General features: G+C 46.9%; 1 protein-coding gene and 1 pseudogene across 1 annotated transcript; both read right to left on the minus strand.

Annotated features, from left to right (window-relative positions):
- Positions 1–2,290: 2,290 nt before the first annotated feature.
- Positions 2,291–25,767, minus strand: LOC136660508 (dipeptidase 2-like). Its single transcript, XM_066637725.1, has 11 exons — positions 25,364–25,767; positions 20,775–21,062; positions 18,728–18,854; positions 16,116–16,245; positions 14,393–14,534; positions 12,337–12,406; positions 10,450–10,626; positions 9,358–9,445; positions 7,371–7,446; positions 5,361–5,496; positions 2,291–4,099 (listed from the first exon to the last, which is right to left on the minus strand). The coding sequence occupies exons 2-11, from the start codon at positions 20,951–20,953 to the stop codon at positions 3,914–3,916; spliced, it is 1,311 nt and encodes a 436-aa protein (XP_066493822.1). The 5' UTR covers positions 20,954–21,062; positions 25,364–25,767; the 3' UTR covers positions 2,291–3,913.
- On the minus strand, positions 7,594–7,713 carry LOC136660703 (5S ribosomal RNA; annotated as a pseudogene).
- Positions 25,768–26,036: the final 269 nt, after the last annotated feature.

The following is a 26,036-nucleotide window of genomic DNA, read 5'->3' on the forward strand; positions in this document are numbered from 1 at the left end:
TAAACACAAGGAAGAAGAGGAAGGACAATACTGTAAAAATATGCTGTCCGAGTTCCAACAAAGAGATTTTCTCTTCTAGCTTTCAAACAGAAGGTTGTTGCATTTGCCCTCACTCCTGCCAAACGCAAAGATGGAGAAAGGAGAAGGCTCCCATAGATGTGTGAAAACCAAAACATCAATCTCACCTCCCCAAATTGACACATGCCAAGGCAGCCACGTTAGCCAGCAAACAGAAAAGACAAGGCAAAAACTCCTGGGGAAGATGTTTCCACCGACAAAGCGCTTTGTCAGACACTTCCTGCTGTAAGGATGGAAAGACAGTGCATGCAAGCACGAGGGCAAAAGATGACAAGTGTGTACACACAACCATACCTGCAACATACATAGTAGGCCTCTGACAAAGTGGATAACACCCCACCAAAGCTTCTGCCACAATGTATTTGTTAGGATCAAACTATACGTGACATTAAGAGTATCCTTGTGTTCTATAGAGACTTGCCTTTACTTGCAAGTTATTGCTGTGCAGGATCCCAATTTGTATCAGTACAAAGGAAGGGGCATGTTTAATCCTTTGCCTGTCCCACATCCATTTTCTAAAAACAGCCTCCTCTGACAGAAGTGACTGGGGTTGGCACAAGACCCCCTAGTGCCTGAGGTGGCATGCCCAATGCGGCCCCCTCCCTTATCCATTATGCAATCCCAGGCATTTCTTCTCAGAAGTTAAGCCCATTGAGTTCAAGACTTTGCAGAATCACAAGGCAACTAAACTTGACAATAAGGACTGGCAGCCGGAAGCTTCGTGTTCTGGTCCTCCAACAAGTTCAAGGTGGTCTCCAAATGTCAATCTGGAGATAGAAGCAGTGGGAAGCAGGCTACCTCTGCACAAAAGTAACTAGCTTATTGGCCATTGGGGATAGTGGTTTATGCTAAGATGTGAAGCCACCATCTGGAGAGTGGGGCAGGGTGGGGGGAAGGTGGAGGCCCCTGGAAAAGGAGCTCAGGGACTCAGCTGCAAGACTGCAGCTACTGCAGAAGCCAGTTTTGGTGCGCACAGGACACTTCCCATTCTGGTGTGAGCCTCAATACAATAGGGCTGATTTCCCGCAACAATTTTCTATACTTCAGAGAGACTTAGGAGTGGTTTGGTTTTCCATATTACTGCATCCAACTGCCAGTGCCACATGGGTGGGTAGACCTGGGCTCCAAGACTTTTCCAGCTGTCTCCACCTGTTTCATCCCTCCCTGCCCCATTCTGCTCGCCCATCACCACCCTCTGCAAAGGAGCCCCAAAGAAACTCTGCCCCCCCCATGACATTCTTCTCAATCCTGCCAAGCGTTCAGGAGGTGGTGGGTCAAGCGCAGCTCCTCTGACAGCCACTGGAGGGTGGGGCAGGGTGGGGGGAAGATGGCAGGCCTGTAGCCAGATGAGTCTGAACAACTCCAAGGGTTCAAATCCCGCTCGCTACTCCGGCGCATCTCGCTCTGCCAAGCCGGTCTGGTCACTTGGGGCGGCGGACCTTGATGCGCAGGTCCCTGTGACAGGAAGGTCGCTTATGCCCGAAGCGGTTCGGTACTGCGTCGGGGCACCTCGATGCATAGTGGTGTTTTTGCTGCCGCGGGCAGGTGCCCCATGCAGCGCCTCGTGCAGGAGCCCCACGCAATGGCAGCCAGGCTCTGGGACTCACTAGGACTCAAGCACCGCTCCTCCAACCTCCCTCCTGCTCTCCTCGGGGCAGAGCTGGAGCTGGAGACAGGCTTCAGCAGCCGGGGGCTGTTTGCACACCACACCAAGCTCTTCCCAGTGCTGACAACCAGAAGCCTCTGTGAGGGCTCTCTGCCTGGCTCACTGCGGACCCTGCCCTCGGGAGTAGGCATGGGCTCCTCCGACACTTGGCCACCCTCTTCGCACCTTGCACAGCAGTGCCCTCAGGGCAGAGACCCACCCGACACATGCTTTCCCCCTCCTTCACCAGGCCACCAGCGCAGGCTACGAGGCAGGCAGGAGGCCAACCTGGATCCCCCGTCGCTGGCGTAGCTAAGGCAGTGCAGGGGTTAGCAGTTGTGCCAGGCACCAAGCTTTGGGGGGGGGGAGACCAGCTGAGCTTGACACTAGTGACCAGACTTGTGAAAATCTTGGTATGCATGATTAACACCATCATGTTATATATCACGGGAACGGTAATTGACTGCTGAATGCTGAATGCAATGAAACAAACCCCAGTGGAATATCTGTATTCTGTGAAAGGTTATGGCCAATTAACCAGAACATGAAAACACAACTGCCTTGCGGAACAAAAATTGGATTTTAATAACTCAAAACGGACATAGACTGAGTGTTCTGGGAGTCAGTGACATCCTATGCCCTCTTTGGATCTTGCACAGCAGCACCACATTCAGGGCAGAGGCCTGGAGACTGCTTCGCCCCTCCCTGCCCCTTTCCGCTCACCTGCCACAACTCTGTCCCTCTGCAGGGAGGCCCCAAGGAAACTCTGTCGTCGTCCCCCATGACATTCTTCTCAGAGGCCCTGACCCTGTCAAGCGGCCAGGGGGCAGTGGGTCAGAGTGGGGCAGGGTGCGGGGAAGGTGCAGGGCCCTGGAAAAGTCTTTGCAGCGCAGGGCAGGCAGGGCAGGGCGGTTTTCTCTGTTTCAGAGAGACGTAGGAGTGCGCTTGGTTTTCCGTATTCCTGTATGCAGCTGCCATACGAATCTGATCAACTCCAAGGGTTCGAATCCAGCTCGCTGTTCCAGTGTGCCCAAGCTACCCCAAACCTGGCCGATCACCTGCTGCCTCTGTGCCCAGTGGTTCCTTTTGCTGCTGTGGGTAGGCACCCCGCGCAGCTCCTCCTGCAGGAGCCTTGCGCAACAGTAGCCAGGCTCTCGGGCTCTGCCTGGCTCGCGGGCTCAAGTGCTTCTCCTGGACCTTGAGCACAGGCTCAAGTGCTTCTCTGCGCCTCGCACAGCAGCCCCCTCGGGGCAGAGCCCTGGAGACAGGCTTGAGCAGCTCCTTGAGTCTCCAGAAAGAACAATGTTTTCTAGAAAATCAAAACCAGCCATGTTTGGTTAGTCTTCTGCTGCCCTGATGGGTCCACTCAGACCTGTGCCAGTGATCTTGCTGGTGCAAGTTCAAGTGAACCTGGGTAGATGGATTGAGGCCAGGAAGCAGGATAGGATATCGGTGCAGAACTACTGCTACTAATAACTGCCCCCTTCCACTCTTGGCACACACCCCACCTCTGCCTGCTCCATTCCTCCCCTCGCCCGATTCCACGCCCCCTGCTCACTTCCCATCCTCCACACCAACTTAGCAGCTCCAGGGCTCCTGCAGTGGCAGCTATCATGTGGCCGCCTGGCTGTGCTGTATGACGCACTACATTTTGTGACGGCCATAAAGCATGCTGTGTCACCAGAACACACATTCTGGCACTGCGGCAGCCCAATAGGATTAGGAACAATCCTAGGCAAATTTACATGAGTAAGTCCTACTGAATACAGTGCGATTTAGTTCCAACATGCAGAGGCTGGCACTCAAATCCCCCCTTTTCCACATTTGTTTTCAAACTACTGCAACCCACTCAGTTTGAGATGAAACAAGCATAATCTTGGAATGAAGTATAATAAGCAGAAATAAGTGGCAAGAGAGGAAAACACCCTAATGAAGAAATTAGAAGTGCTGTTGGGGGATAGTTGTATATAGAAGGGGGTGACACGGTGAGCTCCTGCACTTTAAAACGAGCACAGCAAGTGCAGTAACTCAGTCCTTGATTCCAAACATAGTTTCCTCCCTTTGTGCCTAGACCTTAAGAAGAGGCTGGAATGGTTTCCACTCACAGCAACGCTGTGTTGCTCTGCACATCACGCTTCATCAACCTCCGCACAGGTAGGTGGAAGCACAAAGCCCAGACCTGAGATGATCTCAGTGCACCATTATAGACATCACAATAGTGAATATTAGGCTGTTCACTTGTCCCCAGAAAGGCAATTTGTAAGCTCTGCTTGCTGGCAGATGAGGGGCTTTCAGAGCTAAGCGGCAGGAATGGTCGATGTTTTCAGGAGAAATTTCCACTTCGCTCGCAGCCTCCGATAAACTCTCATTCCGCACCTAGAAGAATTCAAAAGCAGTGCTAATCAGAAAGAACCGTTGCTCTGTCAGCACAGGGAGCTGCTTGAGACGGAGTCAGACCTCACTCCATCTGGCCCAGTGCTTCCCAAACATTTTAGCACTGCGACCCAATTTCAAAATCTTTTCATGTTCCACCAAAAATTGGCTCGTGACCACTGGTGGGTCGCGACCTACAGTTTGGAAAGCACTGGTCTAGCCCGTGCAAGGACCACCCGCGGTCTGATGAGCCAAGATAATATTTTCTGGTTTGACTGACAGTGGTTCTCCAAAGTGTCAGTCAAAGTTCTTTCCCCATTCTCTTCCTTGTGATCACCTTAACTGCAGGTGTGAAACCATCTGTGTGTGACACATGCACGGTGTATCTTATTGTTCTTTGACATGATGGTTTTAATCTGAGCCAGCCCAAGATCTTCTGGCCTCTGAGGCAGAGCACCAAATGCCTCTCTCCTTGCATGTCGCCCTGCTGTGCCAAAGGCCACCCCACTTACCCAGAAGTGTGTCAGCTGCAACCATCATGGGCTGCTTGGATTAGGAAAGGAAAGGGGGAATGGAATGGATAAGGAAGTGTAGAGTTGACGCTCTAGCCAACCATTCTCTTCTGCACTACACTTCCTCTTCTGCTCCACCCCTTTTCAAATCCAGGGAGTGGGAGGCAGAGTGAAGAAACTGGCTGATGGAGGGAGGCAAGTGGTGAGTATCCCCTGTCAAGCCACTACCATCTCAGTAACCATCTCAGTCAGATCCCACTTAATAATTGTTCTAATAATTTTCTTGGAAGCCAGGCTGGTCAACGCAATGATGAAATATGGAAGTTTCATTTAGGGCAGAGGCATTATGTCTCTAATTAGGTGAAAAGGGTAAACAGGAAGAGATTATGAACTTAATTAGAGGTAGACTGCCACTTACAGAGATGTCCCACCTCAATATGTTCTACAAGCTTCCTGGGAATAGACATTAGTTATTGGATTTTTCTTTGTAAACCGCTTTGTGAACTTTTTGTAGAAAAGCAGTATATAAATACTGTTAACAAATAATAAAAATAAAAATTAAAAATAATAATAATAATAATAATAGCAGCAGCTGATTGACTACTATTAAAGACAGACTTGGACTTGGTAGATCATTTATCTGATCCATCCAGGCAATTATTAAACTTTTCTTCCCATAATGAGGATTGCCTGAACAGGCCTTTGCCTACAAGTCAGCATATGCAATATGCAATGAAGGAAATTGACCTTACTTTTTCTACCTCCCTGAAAGCACGGAGGAAGTTCTCTCTCAAAACTCCCTTCAGTTCTTCTTGGCTCCAGTTTCTCCTCAGCAGTTCCTCGATCAAAGCTGGATATTTGGAAACATCTTCCAGTCCCTCAGGGAACCTGTTAGCGAAGAAATGGGCAGAATGAAATGCTTCCTCTGTTGCAAAGAATTGCAAGAGACGGGATCAAATAGGAGACCTGATTGCGCAAGAGTCATCACTCTGGTCGTGACTTTGAGTGATCAGGACTTAGGCTTGGATGGAAGCTGGGGAGCATCTGGCACCAGCTGTTCAAGTGCAGAAATTAGTCCCTGTGGTTGGGGGTGAACCAGGCAGTGAGAGTTCCCGGAACCTGAACCTCCAGAGGTGGTTCCATCCGAGCCCCACTCTCTCAAGGGTGAGATATCAGTCCCTGCTATGCCAGGAACAGCTTGCTCTTTGCTGCCTGCTCCCCAAAGCAGGGAACACATTTAGGCAAGAAGTGGCTTAGAGGTGGTGGAGTGAAGGCTGCCCCTTTAAGGATCTTCACTCTGATGTGGTCGGGTAGAGCTGGGGAGGGGCAGGCAAGGCTAGGAGAGGTAAAAGAGCTCAGCTGGAGCTGGAGCTCAATCAGATTAAGTTGCTCCTGGGAGCTCTGCACAGCTCTGTACATCTGACCTCTTCTCTTGTCATGAGACCCAGACAAAACGACAGGTGAATGCCCTCTTTGGGGAATTTTCAACTTCAAATTCAAGAGTCCAAATTAAATTGAAGAGTCCTACTGGGGAAGTCATGTTGACCTCTCACTCTGTTCTCTGCTCTGCACTGTGCTGTGTTTTCAGCCATTCATACAGATGGAGAAGAGCATCAAAAGTGCCAGAGATGTAAATTATTTTCAGAAATGTAATTCTGGCCACAGTGAGGTGGTCTTTCAGGGAAGAATATGGACATTTTCATGATTTCTGTCTCTGGTCTACATCACAGGCTGCCATTAGCAGAGATGCAGAAAAGGTAATGGCAGCTCCAGATGTTTTCTTGGGGGAGGGCTGGAGCAAAACCTCTGTCCCTGAATGTCATGCGCCCTCTAATCCAGCAATTCTCAATGTTTTTCTTCTCATGGCACACCAACCTCTATGGTCTTCAGCTCTTGTGATGTCAGTTCTGGCTTCTGGGAGACTCTTCCAGGTTCTGCAGCTCTGTTTCTAGAGCAACTGTCTATAGCAAAGAATTGTCTGTCCCTCTTCCTCCTCTGACAAAGCAGAGGAAGAGGGACAGACAATTTGTTATTACAGACTGCAGCTCTGTAGAAACAGAGCTGCAGAACCTGGAAGAGTTTAAACTGTGCTCCAAACACAGATATTCAACCGCGGGACACCCGTGGACCAATTCACATCTATTTTCTCACTAAAAATCGCTGCTCTAATCTATTGGAAAGCACATGTGTGCATCCCTTGGGGTACTCAGAAACCTATGCCAGGGCAGTGAAAAAGGACTCTTAAATGTTGCTGCCTGATTCTAGGGAACCCAATGGAGAGGCTTAGTGAGATGCGGTGGGAAATAGGATGCATCAGATTATCCTCTTAATTTCCTTAGCAGTGATGGGGGAATTGGATAACTGAGAATTGGAAAATGGTACAAGCGGAAGAAGACGACAGTTTTCTGCTTCTGCCTCTCCCCCACAATCATCTGGCTAGGATCCCCTTGGCCTTGGCTTACCAGCCAGCAGTGAGGAACATCACTGAACCCTCACTGCTCTAGGGGTTAGCTGGGCACAGATGTGGATCCTTGGGTGAGCAACGGTCCCCAGCACATGTCCCACCTCTGGAGCCACCTTTGGCACAAAGGCTCTTCCTAATGACATCAAGGGCCAAGGTATGGGGTAAAGGATCCTGCACTGTATAAGGCAGAATCAAGGATGCCAACTTCTGTAGCATCTCTGAGCCGGGCAGGGCAGTGCTTATGGATAGATTCATCCTGAGGGGCAAATACTTAGCAATAAAGCAAAAGATTACTAACCTATCTTCTCCATCATAATCACCACCAATTCCAATTGATCTGGACCCTGCAGTTTTTCTTATGTGGTCAAAGTGATCTAGAATGACAAGGAAAAGGGATGATGCTGTTTAGAAAGAGCCACATATGTCCCACATGTTATACAAGACTGGTCTAAGACCTCCTGCCACTTGAGGTAAAGTTCTAAATTGGTTGGCAACCTTCAGTCTCGAGAGACTATGGTATAAGCCTACAGCACCAGGTATTCCCAGGCGGTCTCCCATCCAAGTACTAACCAGGCCTGACCCTGCTTAGCTTCCAAGATCAGACAAGATTGGGCATGTGCAGGGTAACAGTTGCTGTAATGTTCTAAATGCTGCCCACTGTAGCTGGTGATGCGCCAGTCTCTGCTTCCCCCACTCCCTGGACTGGAAGAGGGAGTCAATATGCTAGTCTAGCCCACCATTATCCTCTCCTCCACACTTCTGCTCAGTCTCTTTCTTCTTTTTCCAAACATGGAAGAGCAGAGAAGCAGGCAGAGGTGGGGGGTCCCCTGCCAACAAGCTGCCTGAGGCAACTGCTTCACCTGGCCTCAGAGATGGGCTGGCTCTGGTTTTATGGTAGGTCACCAGAAGATAAACTCCATACCAGGATTAGATTGCCCCCCTCCCACACACACACCAGTGTCCATTTCAGCAACGTCTGAAAACATTCCTCTTTTTTTCCTTCCTTTGGTGACTTGATTCCCCTAATATGGAAGGATTTGGGGAGGGGTGTCTCTCCGGCCGGGTGGCAGTTTGCGATAGTTTAATTGAAACTTCTTTTTACTTCATTTGGTTATTGTAAACCACCTTGAACACTTCTGTTTGGAAGGGGAAGAGCAGGATAGAAATGTTCTAAATAAATAATTTGGACTCTCACAGGTTCTACAATTCTTTTATTTATTGGTTTTCATTTAGTTGCTGATTTTCTTTATTATTACATTAAGGGCACAATCCTAGCTTGGGCTGGAAGAGGCAGGCTGACTGGCCAGCACTGTATCCAGCAAGGGTTTGTTGCAGGCTGGGGCGCAACGTGGAGAAAGGGGATTTCTTTCCCCTTAGCAGGGTGATCAGATGCAATGGAGGACAGGGTGCCTCTACCTTTAACCATGGTTTAAAAGAGGGAATCTGGGAAGATGCAGTTTTTTAAGCCCTTCCCTGTGGAGCTGACCCTGTCCAAATTCCCTCTTCTACACAATGCTTAAAGGGAGAGGCACTCTGTCCTCCATTGCATCTGGTCACCTTACCCTGAGAAACGTCGCAGGCAGCTCTATGGGGCTACTTGGGTTTGCACCTGTGATTTCGCTGGTGCGAATCTGAGCAGGCCAAGTAACACTGGTCTGGCCAGGGATGGGGATTGGGATCTGGCCTATGCTACTGTGGCTGGTCCCATCCCCCTCCCAGACCCATTCCACCCCCAGTTCTCCCCCTGCCCGGAAACACCCCCTCCTTGCCTCTGTTCCTCCCTCCCTCCACCCTCTCCCATCCCCTGTGTCGGTCTGCCCAGGCCAGCAAAACCTACCACCTCCAGATGTGGGGCTGGATCCTCAGGGCCAGTGCACATGCTGGCCTATCCTTTTCCCAAGTCCTTACAAATGTGCTTTACAGCACTTTCTTGATAGCTGGGAGCTGGCACAAGGAAGGTGTGCCAGTTTGAGGAGGGAGGGTTGGATTGCGCTTCCCGGATCTCCAACACAAACAGCCTGATTCGAGTTAACTATTTAAGACTGTGGAACACAATTCTACTGTTGTAAATGGCTATAAGGCAACGTGTATATCGCGCCACCAGCAACCATTTTGGAACCACTGCCACAAATGGCAGCGGGGTTGTGACCTGGTGCTGCTACCAGCTCCCCCTGGGATTGCAGGTAAGCTGGCATGGAGGGTGAGAGGTGAGAGGAGGCGGGCATCATTTTTTTTTTTAACAGTCTGAAAGGGATATAAAGAACCACAGTACAGAATTTGCAAACCTGCAACTGTTGAAATGTTTACTATTTGATCACCGCAGGACAAAAATTTGACTGGAAATGTCACCATGATGATTCCACGATTCTCTTTCTTAACGACAGGGAAGAAAAAAAAACAAATTAAGCAAATGAGACAAGAATTGTCTGGCACTCTTGTAAAAAAGATATGTAACACGATGCTATTGCTGTTTGGCCTGTTGAATAGGGGTTTTTCTTATTATTATTATTACGAAATTGGGAGGAAGAAAAATAAAAAAGAAAAGATAGAAAGAAAATAAGAAACAAATGAATCCCAGATTTAGTGTGGAACGATAACCAGGGACTGTAAGTAAAATCTAATGACATATACCAGGGATGTATCTGAAAACTACAATTGTGGGATTCTTTATCCAGCAATAAACAGATACATAATGGTTCCATACCAGTTTAGCGGTCATGGCTTCCCCTAAAGAATCATGGGAATTGTCACTTGGTGACAGTGCGGCAAATTTGTTTGCAGAACCGAGATCCTACACAGAACTACACTTCCCTGGGGAGAGGGTATGTCATCTTAAACCAGTTTATATACAGGCAAACCCTGGTATTCGTGGGGGATACGTTTCTCCCCCCCCCCGCAAATACTAGAAACCAGAGATAAGGGAGAACCCTATCTCCTTGGTCCCCAATGCTCCCCTGCACCCCATTACCTTTGTTAATGTTCATTACAATCACGCGAAATATCTCTTGCTTTAAGCAAACAGTCTCTTGCAATTCCTGTATGTCTCTTGCTTCAACAGAAAAGCAAGCAGGCAGGTTGGAAGGGAGAGTGAATGTTAATAGGAAACTGGAAGCATGAGAGGCAAAGAACAAGAGGTCAGCATGGCATGTCATGAGAAAAAAAAATGTTGAAATCACTGCTCTACAGTCTAACACCCCTCTGGACTTTGGATTCTGTTTAGATCCATCTGTCTGTGACTGGGATGGGAGCCAGGGATAGCTGTTTGCATGCTTTAGAGGGGAAATGCACTGTTCTGATTTTGGAGTAGTGGAATGAATCCACCTGTTGTGGCTGTGTACATGATTTTCACAACCCAGAGAGAGATAAATTTCACTTACCAGACTGAGCAGAATATCATCTGGAACATTTCTGAAATGATTGCAGATGGAGAAGGATGATGAATGGCTGAAAATGACTGGGGCTTTAGAGATGTTGAGGACTGCTCTTGCGGTTGCATCAGATGTGTGAGATAAATCAATTATCATACCAAGGCGATTCATCTCCTGGACCACTTCCTAGCACGACATGGACAGAAGGTGTTTTCAGATATAGTAAGCTGGCTTATAGTCAAATGATATTGAATTGGGGCCTTGTCTCTGTCTTCATTCCCGGAACAAGACATTCCACATCACTGCCTTGTCCTGCTCTCTGAGATCTTTGGGCAGGAATTGCAGGCAGGAATTGTACAGCACCAGCAAACTGTTTGCAACAAACAAATGCTAAATAGCTGTAGTAGCGATGGAGAGCCAGGCAGTTGTAATTGCCAAGGGAAATTAGTTTGCTATTTGAAAAAAATTACTAGTGATGTACTCTAAGAGTTGTATTCTGTGTTATCAATGTGTGTTCATAAGGGATCTCCTGCACACCAACAAGAGAGCACTTGGGTCTTGCACGACACACAAAAACCCAAATGGACTCCTGACTTGGCCTTCAGCTTGTGCAACTCCTTCTGCAAAAGTGTCACACAGTTACCTTATTTCCACATGTGGTCTATAGGATTTAATCCTAAGCATATAGTACCACGTTCCTTTTAGAGTGCTGCAGAGTGGGGGAATGCCTGCTTGATTGCTTGTCTGTGGACTTGCATGTGAAAAATTTGCATGCCAAGGAGAGGACGGGGGCATTCTTTCTTCTTGACATGTTAGTGTTCAGTGTGCAGGGAGGTGGACAAAAGCTATTCTTAAGTTGGGTGCCCTTAAGCAGGGGACTATTTGCAGTCTCTTTCCGTCTGCCACCCATACAACTGGTCTGTCCAGCTGCAACACTCCTTCCATTCTCTGCCTTGGACTACATGACCTTATTGGTCCCTTTCAACTTTATGATTCTATGAATGTTAGAGCTGCCATTAGTAAATGGGGGCTGGGGGCTGGGGATAAGAATAGGCCCTCAGTCTGGCTGTACTTGTCGTAAGAGGCGACTAAACAGCCACCGGGTAGATGGGACTCGATAGCCTGGGAAGGCAGCTCATCTGAGAGAAGGAAAACTCTGACCCCAAACCTCCACTGCCTTGTGGCTACATCCAGTTATGGAAAAGGCTTCAGGAGTCAACCTCGAGGCAAAATCTGGAGCCAGAGTCCTTGAGGCAGTTCATGGCTGAACACAGTCACGTTCTGGCAACTCCTGCGACGCCGCTGGAACCAACCGTATTGGCTTCTGCCTTTCCATTGGACCATTTCAGCAATGTGGAGAGGGGGGATTTGCTGCATGGGTAACAGTCTATCCTCCATATCTACTTTACCCAGGCTTCGCGCACTGGAGAGGACACTCTGTTCCAGAACACTATTCAGAGCGCGATACCATAGTCTTCCGAGACTGAAGGATGCCAAAAGTAAATGGAATGGAGTTTCCATGGCTTCTTGTGTTCCAACGTTCTTTATCAATGCTGTCATGGCTGTTGTTTTAAATTAATGATTTAAAATTATATTTGACCCGACTGGGCACTTCTTTAAGTAAAAGGATTCTAGAAGAACGAGGACCCTTTTGTTTTTGCGGAGAGCCTGTGCTGGCTTCAGTATGTGCATTTGATTTTAAGATCAAGAACCACAGATGGCACTTCAGCATATGGAGACTGAAGTGTTATGGAGTTCAACAAGACAGGGGAAGTACATAAGAACAGCCCCACTGGATCAAGTAATGCGCATGCATCCGCATACAAGACCGGAGAGACTCTTGGGGGTGACTGTTATGCAATCATTTGCTAATTTTCACTGGAAAACTTCACTTACTTTGCCAAAAGTGCTCAAGCCTTTAGTGCTGGGATAAAAAGGATGTTGTTTCTTTGACGATGTTTCTGCCCTACAGAGGAGACAAACGCGCAGGAGAAGGATTCAGTAGAATCATCAGGCTGACATGCAAACTACTTAAACTATCACGGAGCAAAACTACAAATGCATTTGTAATGTAGCATTTGCTACATGATGCAATAAAGCTTGTGTAGTCATAACACCGGAAAAGTGGGCACCAAACTCCAGCCCGCAAGCCGGATCTGGCACCTGTGAAAAATCCCTCCCCTGCATGAACAGAGCTTTCTGTTCTGTGGGGGAGCCTGCTATCTTCCTCTCTGATCTTCCCTAAAGTTCATGCCGGCCAGCTGCTTCCATATTCTTAGCCCCAGCATGCTCTGCTCCTGGATTTCTGAGCAGACACAGCTGGCCAGCGTGAACTTTAGGGGAGATTGGAGCAGAGGATATCAGGCAGAATAGTAAGCTCCATTCGCACCAGGGAAGAGATTTTTGCCACACAGCGGCCTCTAGCTTGGAGACTGCTGCACTAGAACCTAAGGAGAGCGCTGCTGGATCAGGCCAAAAACCCATCTAGTCCAGCATTCTGTTTACTGCAGTGATCCACCAGCTGCCCATAAGCAGGAGAGAAAGGCATGCTCTGTTCGCCTGCAACTAGCATTCAGTGGTACACTAGCCATGCATGTGGAAGTAGTGCATATATATTACCACTTAGCGATTCATAGGCCTCCAATTTGTCCAATCCCCCTTTAAAGCCATACATGCTAGTGCCCATCACACCCTGAATTCCATAGAATAACCCTGCATTGTGTGAAAAAGTAGGGCAAGAAGGAGTCCTGCTCAAGACCTTCAGGATAAGCCAGCAGCAAGCCCACGTGCAGGCCAGGGAAAGATGGAAAGCATCTATTCGTGCTAAATGTCCGGTGAATGCCATTTCCCGGGGCCTCGCACAACAACCTCTTTTGAAAGTGCAAAGGGTTCAATTTCCAAGAATTCAGAGCTTTGGAGTTCCTGGTTCCAGGCCAGAAATGCTGTGCCATGAAGCTCATTTCTGTCATATCTGCATATGCAACCCTGATGCTGAGGCTGAGAAGAGGGAGAAGCTGTGAGCCCCCTTCAGACCACAGAGCCAAACGTCTCCTCCTTACACAGCCTGGATATCTGGGAGAGGAGCCCAGTGAATTGGCTTGACCCTACAGAGATCTGACTCCTAGTGTTAATTGTGGACCACAGAGGAAAATGCCATCTAGCCAAGGGCCCTGGCACCTGGAGCCCATGAAGAGCTCTCCCACATTCATGGCTTGGCTTGGCTATAGGGCCTGATGCCTTAACTATTGTTCTCCTGCAAAATCCACTCCTTCAGTTGCACCTTGGACTGATGAGAATTGAGAGGCAGGGGGTGGGTCTCGGAGGTTTGTTCCCTCGCCTGGGGAGTCAGCCTCCACAATCCAAATAGACCTATACTAGCGATTTTGCTGGCACAAGTCTGAGTTGACAATCTGCTCCCTTCTTGGCCAGGTCTCTGCCCCATTCCTCCCCCTGCCCTATTCCACCCACGCCTCTTGCCTATTGGGGCCATGAGCTGCCTGCCCCCTGTGCTGACTTACTGGTATTGGGGGATGGGTGGCTTACGAAGCTGCTGGCAACATGATCACAGCTGCTTGCTGCTTGTGGAGGCAGCCCAGCCATCCTATCACATTGCTGTTTGTGACAGCTATAATGTCACTTGTGCTGCTGGAACACTAGTTCTAGCAGCACAAGAACCCAATAGGATTGGGGTCTAAGTATACGATTCCAGGGACAGACTGCACTTGCTCCCAGTGTGGAAGGGATTGTCACTCCCGAATTGGCCTTTTCAGCCACACTAGACGCTGTTCCAGAACCACCATTCAGAGCGCGATACCAGAGTCTTTTGAGACTGAAGGTTGCCTACTACTACTATACGATTCCATTGTGACTATTTAACCAATGCTGACTATTTAACCCAGATGCTTCCTCTTGGTGGAGGAAAAGGCTTGAAAAGAAACTGCTTCTGCATTACCAGGGAGTGTTGCAGGTGTGGGTCAATGACATGTACCGAACGCCCAGGTCATAGAACGTCCTCAGAGTCGCAAGACTGCTGTCTATAGAGTGACCCCCTTCGATGCCGATTAAGCAGGCTATCTTTTTGCTGTCAGTGATACCTGGATTTAAACAGAGAGGCAGATCTGAAGTTAACAGGAGACGTCAGTGCAGAACCCTTTACAAGATGGGGCTGGTGGCTTCTAGACATAATGCAATATCACAGGCCACTGAGTGGGAGAATAGAAAGATCCACAGTCCAAAGCAGGATGATGGCAACCAAAAAGATGCCAACAGAATGTGGAAGAGCAGACTTTCAAGTGCTATAGGAGTCTACATCAGGCAGAGAGTAAAGCAAGAACAGGGGGGTGGGAAGAAAAGGCATGTTTGCCTCAATTGCCTGCAGCTTCTTAAATCTACAAATGGAGCCTCAGGGCTTAAGGGTAGGGGCCTCCAAACCTCGGCCCGGGGGCCAGATGCAACTCTTGGCAAGTCTCTATCCAGACCGCGGCTAGCCTCTAGTTCCCTGCAAACCTCTGGCCCACTTGACCAAACATGAGCAGAGCTGTGCTCCGGTTATGTTCGGGGGGGGGGGGGGTGTTCTGAGGGCCTTAAAACAACACTTCCTGGTTTTCCTGAAAATTTGTAAGTCATTTTTTGTGCCTTCTGAAGGCCTTCTGGGGGTCAAGGAGGCCTCCCCCACCCTCAGAACATGCTCAGAGAGTTTCCTGTGATGTGCTGGTTCTGAGATATTTATTCCTGTATATTTAAGGCAGCTGCTTGGAAGATGGGGGGATAGGAGTCCATTTAAGTGTGTGATTTATTTCTGTGGTGTATGTTGGTGCTTGAAGAAATTCTGGAAATTTGAGCCCATTCATTTGTTTATCTAAGTTTCATCCCTAATGTATTAAATTTTATATTTCAAATTTATTTTTTTTCTGGCCCTCAAGACTGTGCCAGATATTTGATGTGGCGCTCTGGCCCTAAAGTTTGGAGACCCCTGTTTTAGGGCACTCTAACCTCAAGGCAGTGTGAAGGACGGGAGGAGGAGGGGCTAGACCAGGAGGGGGTGACACTTGGAGCTGGTGTGCTGCTGATTAAGGAGGGGTGGCATGTGAACTAGGCAATGGAAATAAGGAGGCATTTGACGTACCTCCTCACAAGCCAGGAGATCTTGTGTTGATCCTGGTGAAGTCTGAGTACAAATACCCACCAAGAGAAGAGTTGAGAAGTTGATCTCAAACATGTATATGCATGAAATCTCAAACATGTGTATGCATGCATGCTCACATCCATGTGTACAATCACATACATGCACTTGTTTGAGATCTCATGCATATGACATGCATGCACACACATGCATGTCTCCAAATAACGAATCATTGTGGCTTGTGACAACAGTGTCAGCCTCCAGCCACGCTCTCTTGTGTATCCTGTCACCCTCCAAGTTTCAACTGATGCTGTCTCATTGGAAGATCTTCTCACTGTGCTGCCCCCCAAATGTGGGGCCCTGCTTTGCAGTGCACAGCGACCTCCCTCCTCCCTGCCTGCCAGTATCTCACCAGAATGTGAAGGCCTGACTTTTAGTGCAGGGAACTTCTGAGCCTGTGATGCCTTGTTCCTCTGTGCGAATGAATGGAGAGGCGCACTCCCTTCGTTTCCATCCTGCTGCCTGAACTTTCACTGTTAGGGTGGGGCGTTACCTTGAGCAGCGGTCACCAGCTCAAGCTCCTCATAGGCTCCGCACATCCGCTTGACCACGTCAATCTGTTCCAATGTCAAGCGCACTACGTCTTTGTTCTGCGCACCGCAGGGAACATACACGGACCAAAACTGAAAGAAATTGCGACAACAAATATTCTTCGAAATCACACATGTAAGTAACTCTCAGGTACAGACAGACATGCAGAATTGTGTTTGATTTGTATTCCACCACACAACTGCCTCCCTGTTGGTTCTGTGACTTTCATTTGTCTGCACCCTCCTTTGGCGTAGGGAGTGGGTGTGGCAGTCAGTGGCTGCTGGGAAGACGAGGCGCTGCCCGAGCAGCTGGAAGGTGGGTCAGTGGCTGATGATCTAAGTGACTGTCAACAGCTTCCAGTCAGGGATGGAGGCAACTGGCAGCTTTCAGCTGCCACAGCTTGGGTGGGGTTGGTACCAGCTCATGAATGCTGCTGTGGCTGCAAAGGAAGAAGGGAGAAAGACAGAAGAACAAGACAGGAAGGAGAAGAAGGAGGGAAAGAACAAGAGGAGGGGAGAGGAAAAGAAGGACTCAAAGGAGGATAACGGAAAGGCAGGAAGGAAGAAGGGCCAGGAACAGGCAAGGAGGAAGGCAGTGCTGCCAGGCGGAAGGGGAGTCAGCGGGAATGGGAAACGGACTCCTGTGTTGTTTGGCTGAGAGCACAGCTGCAGCCAGAGCCAGGGCAGCACAGCTCCTGACCCAAGGGCCCTCCCATGCCAGCAGACTTCATGGGCCTTCTGCAATGCTGGGCAGCCTTAGTGCCTGGCAGAAGAGCATCTACAAAGTCTGAGACCACCACAGGGCAGGCTGGGACCAAAGAACTGCAGCCAGACTTGGGCGAAACAACCCCTGGCACAGATGTTAGCAACCCTCCAGGAACTTTGTTGCAGTTTCTGGTTTGTTTCGTTAATAAAATGCTACAGTTCTGAACTTTACTGCAGCCCCGTTGTGTTTTCTGCTTCCTCATGGCATTCTAAAACCCTTTAGATGTTAAGTAATCCCCCCCCCCAAGAGGAGATGGAGAGCAAAATTGGACTAGTGAATAACAACTATTAATCATTGCCCATTGATTGGCTGATTAAAAAAAAATCTCTCCTGTCTTTTACTGCACAGTCTCAGTGCAGCCAACTAGCTGCAGACTGAAAAAGCAGGCAACAATGGATCACAAAAACAAGCTCAGGGATTTAAAAATAAACAGAGACACATTTGAAAAATAAAACATCATTCCAGCAGCAGACATCAGAAGTGCCCAGCTTCCCACCCAAAAGATGGCAGAAGAGTACCAAGAGTTTTGAGTGCCTCTTTAAACAAAAACAGAGAAGGAGTCTCCTGAACTTCATGAGGCAGGGAATTCCACCCCCTGGGGCTGATCACTTCTCTAGGCTATGCATATGCCAATGGAGCATCTGACAGCACATGTAACAGCTCCTCCTTGGAAGATCGTAACAGCCAGTAAGTGTCTAGGGCTGCCTGGGAGGGAAGTGGATTGGTGGCCCTGGCGTGCCCCATTTCCTATCCCCCTTCCCAGGTCAGATCTGTGGATAGGGATCTACTCAGATTTGCACAAGTGAATTAGCAGGCATAGGCCTGAATAGACCTGTTGCCGCGGCTGGCATATGGGGAAAAATGTCCCCTTACCTCAAGGACACCTCCAGCCTGATCATAGGATGCAATCCAGCCTTGCTGGCCCTGCTGCATTGGCACAGGAAAACTTCAATACGATTGGGCTGTTAGGCCCTCAGGCCAATGAGGCCCTTCTCACCCAGCATCCTGTTCCCACAGTGGCCACCGGCTGTCTCTAGGAAGCCCAGAAACAGGTAACAAAGACACACCTGTCCCCTGCCATTGGATCCCTTTAGGGTGTTCAGATGCATCTTGCCCCTGAATCTGGGGCAGCATTCAGCTGCCATGGGTGGGAGCTACTGATAGATTTGTCATCTGAGAACGTGTCCAAGCTCACGGCCATCACCAGATCCTGTGGCAGTGAATTCCACAGACGAATTATGCACTGTATGAAAGAAGACTTCCTTTGGTCTGTCTTGAATCTCCTGCTGACCAGCTTCACTGGCTGACCCTGGTTCTAGTTTTGTGCAGAAGGGAGGGAAACCTCTTTTACCACAGCATGAATAATGTTATTTATTCAATCTCATGTCCCCACCCTCAGTTACCTTTTCTTTATACTAAAACACTCACAACAATCATAGCCTTTCCTATTAAGAAAGGTTTTCCAGCCCCCCTGAGTGCATTGGCTGCCCTCTCCTGCTCCTTTTTCCTGTTCCACAATATCCTTTTATAGATGTGGCTGCCAGAATGGTACAGAGTATTCCAAATGTGGCTGCACCATAGATTTGAATCAGGGCATTAGAGTACTGGCTGTCTTACTACATCCCCTTCTCTTCTCACGTCCAGTAACTGCACAGTTTCTCTCCTCCCACTCTTTCTTACTTGTGATCATGCAGATATTTCTCAGCCACGTAAAACAAACTCCGGTCCCAGAGAAAGGCTCTGAGTTAATTCAGAAACAATCAGCCCCCTGATCTTACCAATACAGGTGTGGATACCACCACCACCTACCTGAGCGCCAACATGGCCAGACTGAAGCTTCTCAATGTTCGTGGCAGTCGTGTTGAGTGTCTTCAAGTCAATGTTACTCAGCTTGTTTTTGTAGAGCCATCTCAGTTTTAGTGGCAGATCATTGTGTCTGAATGGCAAATGAGAGGCTGTTATCACCTTTGAGCCCTTCTGAAAAGCATGACCATGTGTTCCGCCACAGCTCTTTCACTGTGGGAGCAGGTGGGAGGAGAGATTGAATCAACACATGTTTATCTGCAGAGGCGTAACTAGGGTGGAGCCTGAGGGAGATCTACCCTGGGTGCTATGCTAAGGGGGGTGCATGACTGCCTCTCAGGCTCCACTCTAGTTGCAGATGAGGCTTTGGCAGCTTCGTGCCCCCATTCCTTCTCCTTCAAAGAGCAGCTTCTGCAAAAGAAGGAACAGGGGGGAGGGTGTGAAGATGCACCCTCTGGGGAGGACCTGGAAGTATCATCATGGATGTGACATGTACTGCCCCGGATACAGGGGCAGAGCATTACACCTCTGTTCCTCTGTATATACTGGTCCATACTTGCATCCGGGGATGGCACATCTACGAGGCCAGTTGAGGTGGTTGCTTCAGGCAGCAGTCTGGAGGGAGGGGCACCCTCTGTGCACCTCTGTCTGCCCACCTCTCTCACTTCCTGGATTCAGAAAGGGGAATTAAGCAGAAGCAGAAGTGTGGCGGATAAGAGAGCGGTGCGAAAGACAGTTCCTCATTTCTGTTTCACATCCAGGGCGTGAAAGAAAGAGGTGCATGGCAGGTGGTGGTTGGTGACCTGCTGAGTAAGCAGGAGTGAATTTTGGGATGCCACCTAAGGTACCAAAATAGCTGGCCCTGCATACAAGCTCAACAGAGGTAGTGGCATACATTCCGCCCCCCCATCACAATGATCTGGAGTGCAGCCTTGGCATATTCTCCATCAATGGTTCAGAGGATCCAATATTTTTCCCTCCATTAATTCCTATTACCTCTTGTTTATTCAAGCCACTGATAAATTTACAGTTCTGCTAACCTCCCAATAAAACTGGGACAAATCCTTTTTCTTCCATTTTTGCATAGTTTTTTGCAAATCAAGAAATTTGCATTTGTAATTTATTTGCATGCTTTATTTTGAATGTTCTGGGTTCACTGAAGGCTGGGATGGAAGCTAAGAGAGAGAGAGAGAGAGAGAGAGAGAGAGAGAGAGAGAGAGAGAGAGAGAGAGAGAGAGCACCAAGATCAAAAGCATGTTTCGGGGTGCAAGCCTGCCTTCTGGGGATCTGTCCAGCACTACATGAAAGGGGTGCTCTGTTATCAGACTCCATCCAAATCTCCACACTTATATTTGTAAATGAAACAGATAAAAGTGACTGCAAGGCTCCAGTGTTCTCTTCTGCAAAAGAAACCAGAATCAAGGTAACAACAGCTCATCCCTGCAACTTCTAATACTGCTAAGGAAAGTCGGATGTGAGTATGTCACAGTACGGTTAGTTTTTGGTATCTGCTAGGGTTAGATTCCTGGAAAGCCTAGTGAATAGCAAATCTGCAGGGTACGAGGGGTACCCTGGGGGCGGAAAGGGTACTATCAGAAGAATCCAGCAGAGACCCTCAGGAAGCCAGCAGAGTGTAGCCGAAGGTGCCAAAGTATCTCTGACTGCTGCAGAGACCTTCTGGAGGCTGCAGGGACCTTCAGAATGCTGCCTGCAACCAGCACAGACCCCTTAAAAATTAGTGGCAGAAGCTTCTGCTGGCCATTTTAAAGGGGTCCGCACTGGTCACAGATGCCATTCTGAAAGTCCCTGCAGCCGCCAGAAGATCTCTCATGACAGATAATGAGAACAGAGTTGTGAATAATGAAAGTAGCAATTCTGCCTCTCGCAGATAAGTGAATTTGCAGATGGGGAATTCACGTATAAAGAGAACTGACTGTATATATACTTGCAAGTCTTCTTTCAATAAATGAACATACCAGCATACATAAAACTGTGTCACAGTTCAGACCATTCTGTTGTTGGAATATCTTTGTAAGCAGGACATTTCACATACCCATCAATCAAAGGGGCTTGCTTCATAAGGTCAAGAGCCTTCTCTCTCCAAGACGCATCAGCTCTGGATCCCAAAATATCAGAATGTAACAGCAGCAATAACCACAAAAGGATCTTCTGCGGGTTCCTCTTCAGCTCCCCAAGCATGTTCTCTGCACAGAGATGTTGGTGACCTTGCATCTTGGAAAAGAAGGAGCAGGCTGCCAGGATCTCAAGCTTGAGAAGGGTTTCACAGGCAGTGATGTCATGCACAGAGCATGGCCATTACCCATCTTTCATGGGTTTGCCACTGAAAAGGAAAGAACAAGGAATTGTCAAATTGAATCTTGCCTCTCCAAAGCGGTTGCAAACAGTTTCTTTATGTTGAAACTCAAGCTGAACTAAGTCACGGCTCTCTCTCAACCAGAAAGCAGCACAACGCCAAAGATCATATTTCATGCAAACAACTGGATGGCCCCTCCAGACAGAAAACACTGTTGGAAACCAATATCCCATTTTAGAAAGTCTTTACTCTCACTTGAGTTTAGCCATGTTTCCTTTCCTGGCAGGTCTGACTCAGATTGTGTTCAAATAGCTATGACTGGTTTATGTATTGCACTACACCAGGGATACACACTATGAGGTTGTAAAAGAAAAGATGTTTAAAATCTCATCAAGGTCTTAGAAGAGATGAATTTTGGAGAGAATCTTACTAAACAGAGAAAATCAGTTTATACATCACAAATTGTACAGGTGGTAGTGAATGGAGAATTGTCAAAGGTTTTGAGATTCAAAAGGGAACATGACAAGGCTATCCTTTATCACCACTGTTGTTTTTACTTATCCTGGAAGTTTTGTGTGGAGTCATTAGACAAGAGGAAAGAACACAGGGTGCAAAGATTAAGAATGAACATTTTAAAATAAGAGCATTTGTGGACGAGATGGTTCTAATTTTAGAAAAACCATGAAAAAGGGTTCTTGCCTTACCCGGGGAAGGGGACGAAAGTGGCGGCGGCTGCCTGGGGGGCTCTGGATACAGCAACAGCCATTTTTGGCACTGCTGAGCCCCGTGCACTCGGCAGCTCAGGACTGGGCTGCCCCTCTCTCACAAACCATTTAAAAGATATGGCAGAAAGATGTGGCAAAATTTATACAGCAAGAGAAAAAATTAAGAGTAAAGTGTAAGATTTTGCAGGATGCAAATGAAAGAGGAGGACTAGGGTTGCCCAATTTGAAAATTTACTACATACCATGTTGTTTTCTGTGAATTAAAGAATGGTTGTTATTGTGAAATAGAAAATGGTTGAATGTAGAAGGACATGATTCAAGTTTTGGTTAGCATGGATTAGCCTGGATAAAGTAAAACTAAATGCTGAATTTAAGAATCATTATGTTAGACACAAATTGTGGAGGAGATGGAACTGATATAGAAATAGGTTTTACAGTAAAATTCATTATCAACTTCACCACAAGAAGCACAGGATACAGTACAGGCAGACAAATGGTTAATATATAGAAATATATTGAGTCTTACATAGGGATAATATAAGTTGAAATCTAGTGAAGAATTAATAGAAGAAGGTTTAAATTGTCAATGGTTTTTATTTGTACAAATATCAGAAAGATTTAAAATTGATAAAAAAAAGTTATATTGATTTAAAGAGGAAGAGTCAATACTGGAAAAACAATTAGAATCAGAAGAGCAGATAATCTCTAAGATTTATAAGCTGTTGCTGAAATTTGAAACAGAAGATGCACAGGTAAAAGAAAATATGATTCAATGGGCTAAAAATGTGGGTCATGAACTTTCAATAGAAAAATGGAAGAAACTGTGGACAAAGCATATGAAATTTACTTTAACTGTTAACATCAAGGAAAATGTATATAAGATTATTTTATAGATGGTACATGAAGTCAAATAGGTTAGCAAAGATGTATGAAAATATGTCAAATAAGTGTTGGAAATTAAAAAACAGGAGGTATCGTTTAATATACATATCATATGTGATAGACATTTACTAAAGCAAAAAAGCATTGGATACAAATCAGATAAAGCTGATTTTAAGAACAAATGTGCAAATGTAGCCTGAAGTCTTTTGGCTGGGTATGATAGATTAATACATGAATATGTGGGGGAAAAATTAGAAATTTTACTTTTATGAATGATAAGTGCAGCTAGAATACTGTATGCACAATACTGGAAATTAACAGACATTCCATCAATAGAAGAATGGTGAATGAAAGTTATGGACTTTGCAGAAATGGACAAATAAATTATTAGAAAATTAATTATTGACTTTCTGCATGAGAGAGAATAATGAATGAATGAGTTGTGGATTTGAAGATTAGATTGAAAGGAATAGAGAACATTAATCTGAAATAATAATCTGAAATGAAATATTTATAATGAGAAGATAAGAGGAGCTGTTAGAGATATAACATATATATGAGTGGAAATTTATTAAGATATAAAGCTGTAAGTAATTAGAATATTTGACTTTGCCTGTGCTACATTATTAGAGATATTCTTTGAATTTTTAATAGTCTTTTTATGTATCATTAATGTTGTTGTTTGTCTTTTTTCTTTTTTAAATCCTTTTACTGTGTTTTTTCTTTCTTTTTTCCTTTATTATTATAAATACATAAAATTATGAAAAAATAAAAAAAAAAGATGTTCAAAGTCTGGTTGGAGTTGCAGAAGTTTATGAAGTGATATGTTAGGAATGTAAACTTTGAGAATGCAAATGTGAAAGTTAGGCCCACACTCAAGCAAAGAGAAATATTAGAACAGGGATTAGTTTTCCATAGTCAAGCATACAGAAGAATATTAACAGGGATTAAGACTCCACAGGTTGCATCATCGGTGAAAAGGATGAGGAAATTTGTCAGGAAAAGGCTCTGTTGTTTTGCAAAAAAAAAAGTAAACAGCACACCCTCCAATTTTAACGATGAAAATTGGGGCATTCTTGTAGAACCCCCTTCTCACAGAGAGGATTATTCCCTGCTACATGCCAAATATCACCCCCCCCCTCGCCTGGTGGCACACTAACCACTGCCTCTTTTGCTCTCCCTCTGGCTCCTGCCAAGTTTGAAAAAGAGGAGGAGGATGGAGCAAAAGAGGAAATATAGAAAAGAGGGGAGTTGTGGGCTAGAGTATCAGGTCCACTCTAGCCCACCACTCTCTTCCAAACTTCCTCTCTAGCTCCTTTCCCCTCTTCCTTTTCAAATTTAGGGCATGGAAGCAGGAGAAAGAACACAGGGGTGGATGGGTGAGTGGAGGCAGTGCTTCCTGCTAATTTGTTGCCTGAGAAGTGACCATCGTGGTCAGCCTCATGAAGCTCCTGATATTCCTTCAATGGGACAGAAATTTTGTGGGATACAGATACTTTCAAGGACTGAAAAGTGGTCCTTCCTACTTTGGGCGAAAAGATACAGGAAAGAAGACATGCCACTCTTACAGTATGCAACCAACCATTCCAGATGAATCTCAGTAGCAGAGGTGAGTGACACTGCAAACTGTGGCCTGCATGGTATACTTGGGGTTGAAGAGGACCACAAACACTGGAGGAAATGCATCTCCCCCCCCCCCCCCCCGGAATCTAATTCCTAGAGACTCTGGGGAAAAGGACTCAAACTGGAGGAACTGCAATTGTGACAGTTCCCACTGAGAGCATAAGGTTAAGGAGGGTCTGCCATTTATTAGGGCCTGCTGGCACCAGAGAACTGGGTGAGCCATTTGGCCGCCTCCCACCCACATATGTGTTAACAGCTGGAAACAATTTATATGTTTTCAATCTAGTATGAAGTCATTCTTTCTTGACAAACGACTTCTCCCTCCCCATCCCGGCATGTGTCATTTCACTTCCTTCATCTCTTGTGTCCTCCTTCCTTCTGGTCGATTGAGGAGACTTTGAAAACTCCTGCTCCATCATTCCAGTCTGCTAGGACTGGCCCACCTGTCACTTGTCACCTGTCACTTGTCACTCCATCATGTCCAGTCTGCTAGGACTGGCCCACAGGTCACTTGTCACCTGAGACGGTGTGTCCTTTCCTGCCCTCCCTCAACCTGGCAAGGTACCAGCTACCACCTCCACTACTTCTCCTCCTCCCCCAGACACCCACTCCAGTCAAAAAGGAAGAGAGGAAGTTTGAAGGACAAGAGAATGATGGGCTAGAACACCACTATCCTGTCCTCCATGCCTCCTCTACTGGGGAGGTGAATGGAGCCAGGTGCCTTCAGCCAGTCCACCACATAAGCAACCATCTGCTTCTTTCTCTTCATATCTCAGGCTGTCCTCAAGCCTTGGATCATGGATCACCCTTTACCACAAACAGCTCTTCGCTAGATCCATCTCCTCTCTCAAAAACCCTCCTGCTTTTTTCAGCAACGCAGCCCCCTCCCAACATTAAGTTTGTCACTGATCTAATAGTCATTGCTGTTGTCTTTCTTCAGGGAATTCTGGGCTTCTGCAAGGAGGGCGAGGGACTCTCTCATGGAAAATACTTAGTATTCTTAGCAAAATATAACTGCCAAATTCTTTGGGAGAAACCTGCCATATCAATACAAAACTGATACCTATTTGTTGTTGCTAGATGGGGGCATAGACTTACCTTTGCTTCCATATAAACATTCCTCTTAGACTTTCTCTTCTCCATCTAATGTCAGATTTCAGCCATTTGTGAACAAAAGCTTAGTGCTTTCCCTTGGAACTAAATAAACTTTAAGCAACTAATCAGGATAAGTACACGACATAACAAAACAGAACAATTAGGTTCGTCTAATCATTGCAGTCCTCTGGTAAGCCTGTTGAAGTAGCTCAGGTTGCTGGTGCACTCTGAATCTGCCCTCTTTCTCCACTTTCTGTCATTTCCTGTGACGTCTTATCCATCCTCGGCATCCATCACACACACAGGAACTTACACCCTGTGTATTTATCTCAGAATTGGCTCTTTCTTTTTCTCAGGTTGCCCATGAGTCTGAACCCAGCAGCATCAAACAGCAGCTACAAAAGGAAGTTCATTTTAGGAAGCTGAACCTGTGCCACTTCTGTTGAGCTAGCAGGAGGCGTCACAACAGATGTCTGGAGGAAGATTAAGAGAAAGTGACCCACCTTCTTTGAAATCAATTGCTCCCACATTTCAGCGCTCTCAGGGAGGGAGAGTGAACAAGAGCTTTTGAAGTTCTCTGGGCAAACGTCCAGCTGTGTTTTCCCGCTTTCAACAAAGGCAGTGAAATTCTATACAGGCCTGTGGAACTCATCTGGTTAAGTCAGGGGTGCTCAAT

The sequence above is a fragment of the Tiliqua scincoides genome, chromosome 9 (assembly GCF_035046505.1).
Source record: "Tiliqua scincoides isolate rTilSci1 chromosome 9, rTilSci1.hap2, whole genome shotgun sequence".
Classification (NCBI taxonomy): domain Eukaryota; kingdom Metazoa; phylum Chordata; class Lepidosauria; order Squamata; family Scincidae; genus Tiliqua; species Tiliqua scincoides.

Excerpts from the sequence above, each read along its gene's own strand:
- LOC136660508 (XM_066637725.1), bottom strand. The coding sequence starts at position 20,953 with ATGCAAGGTCACCAACATCTCTGTGCAGAGAACATGCTTGGGGAGCTG. Across the intron at positions 9,446-10,449 it reads ATGATATTCTGCTCAGTCTG|AAAGAGAATCGTGGAATCAT; the intron begins GTAAGTGAAATT and ends CCTGTCGTTAAG. Across the intron at positions 5,497-7,370 it reads GATTATGATGGAGAAGATAG|GTTCCCTGAGGGACTGGAAG; the intron begins GTTAGTAATCTT and ends CTTCGCTAACAG.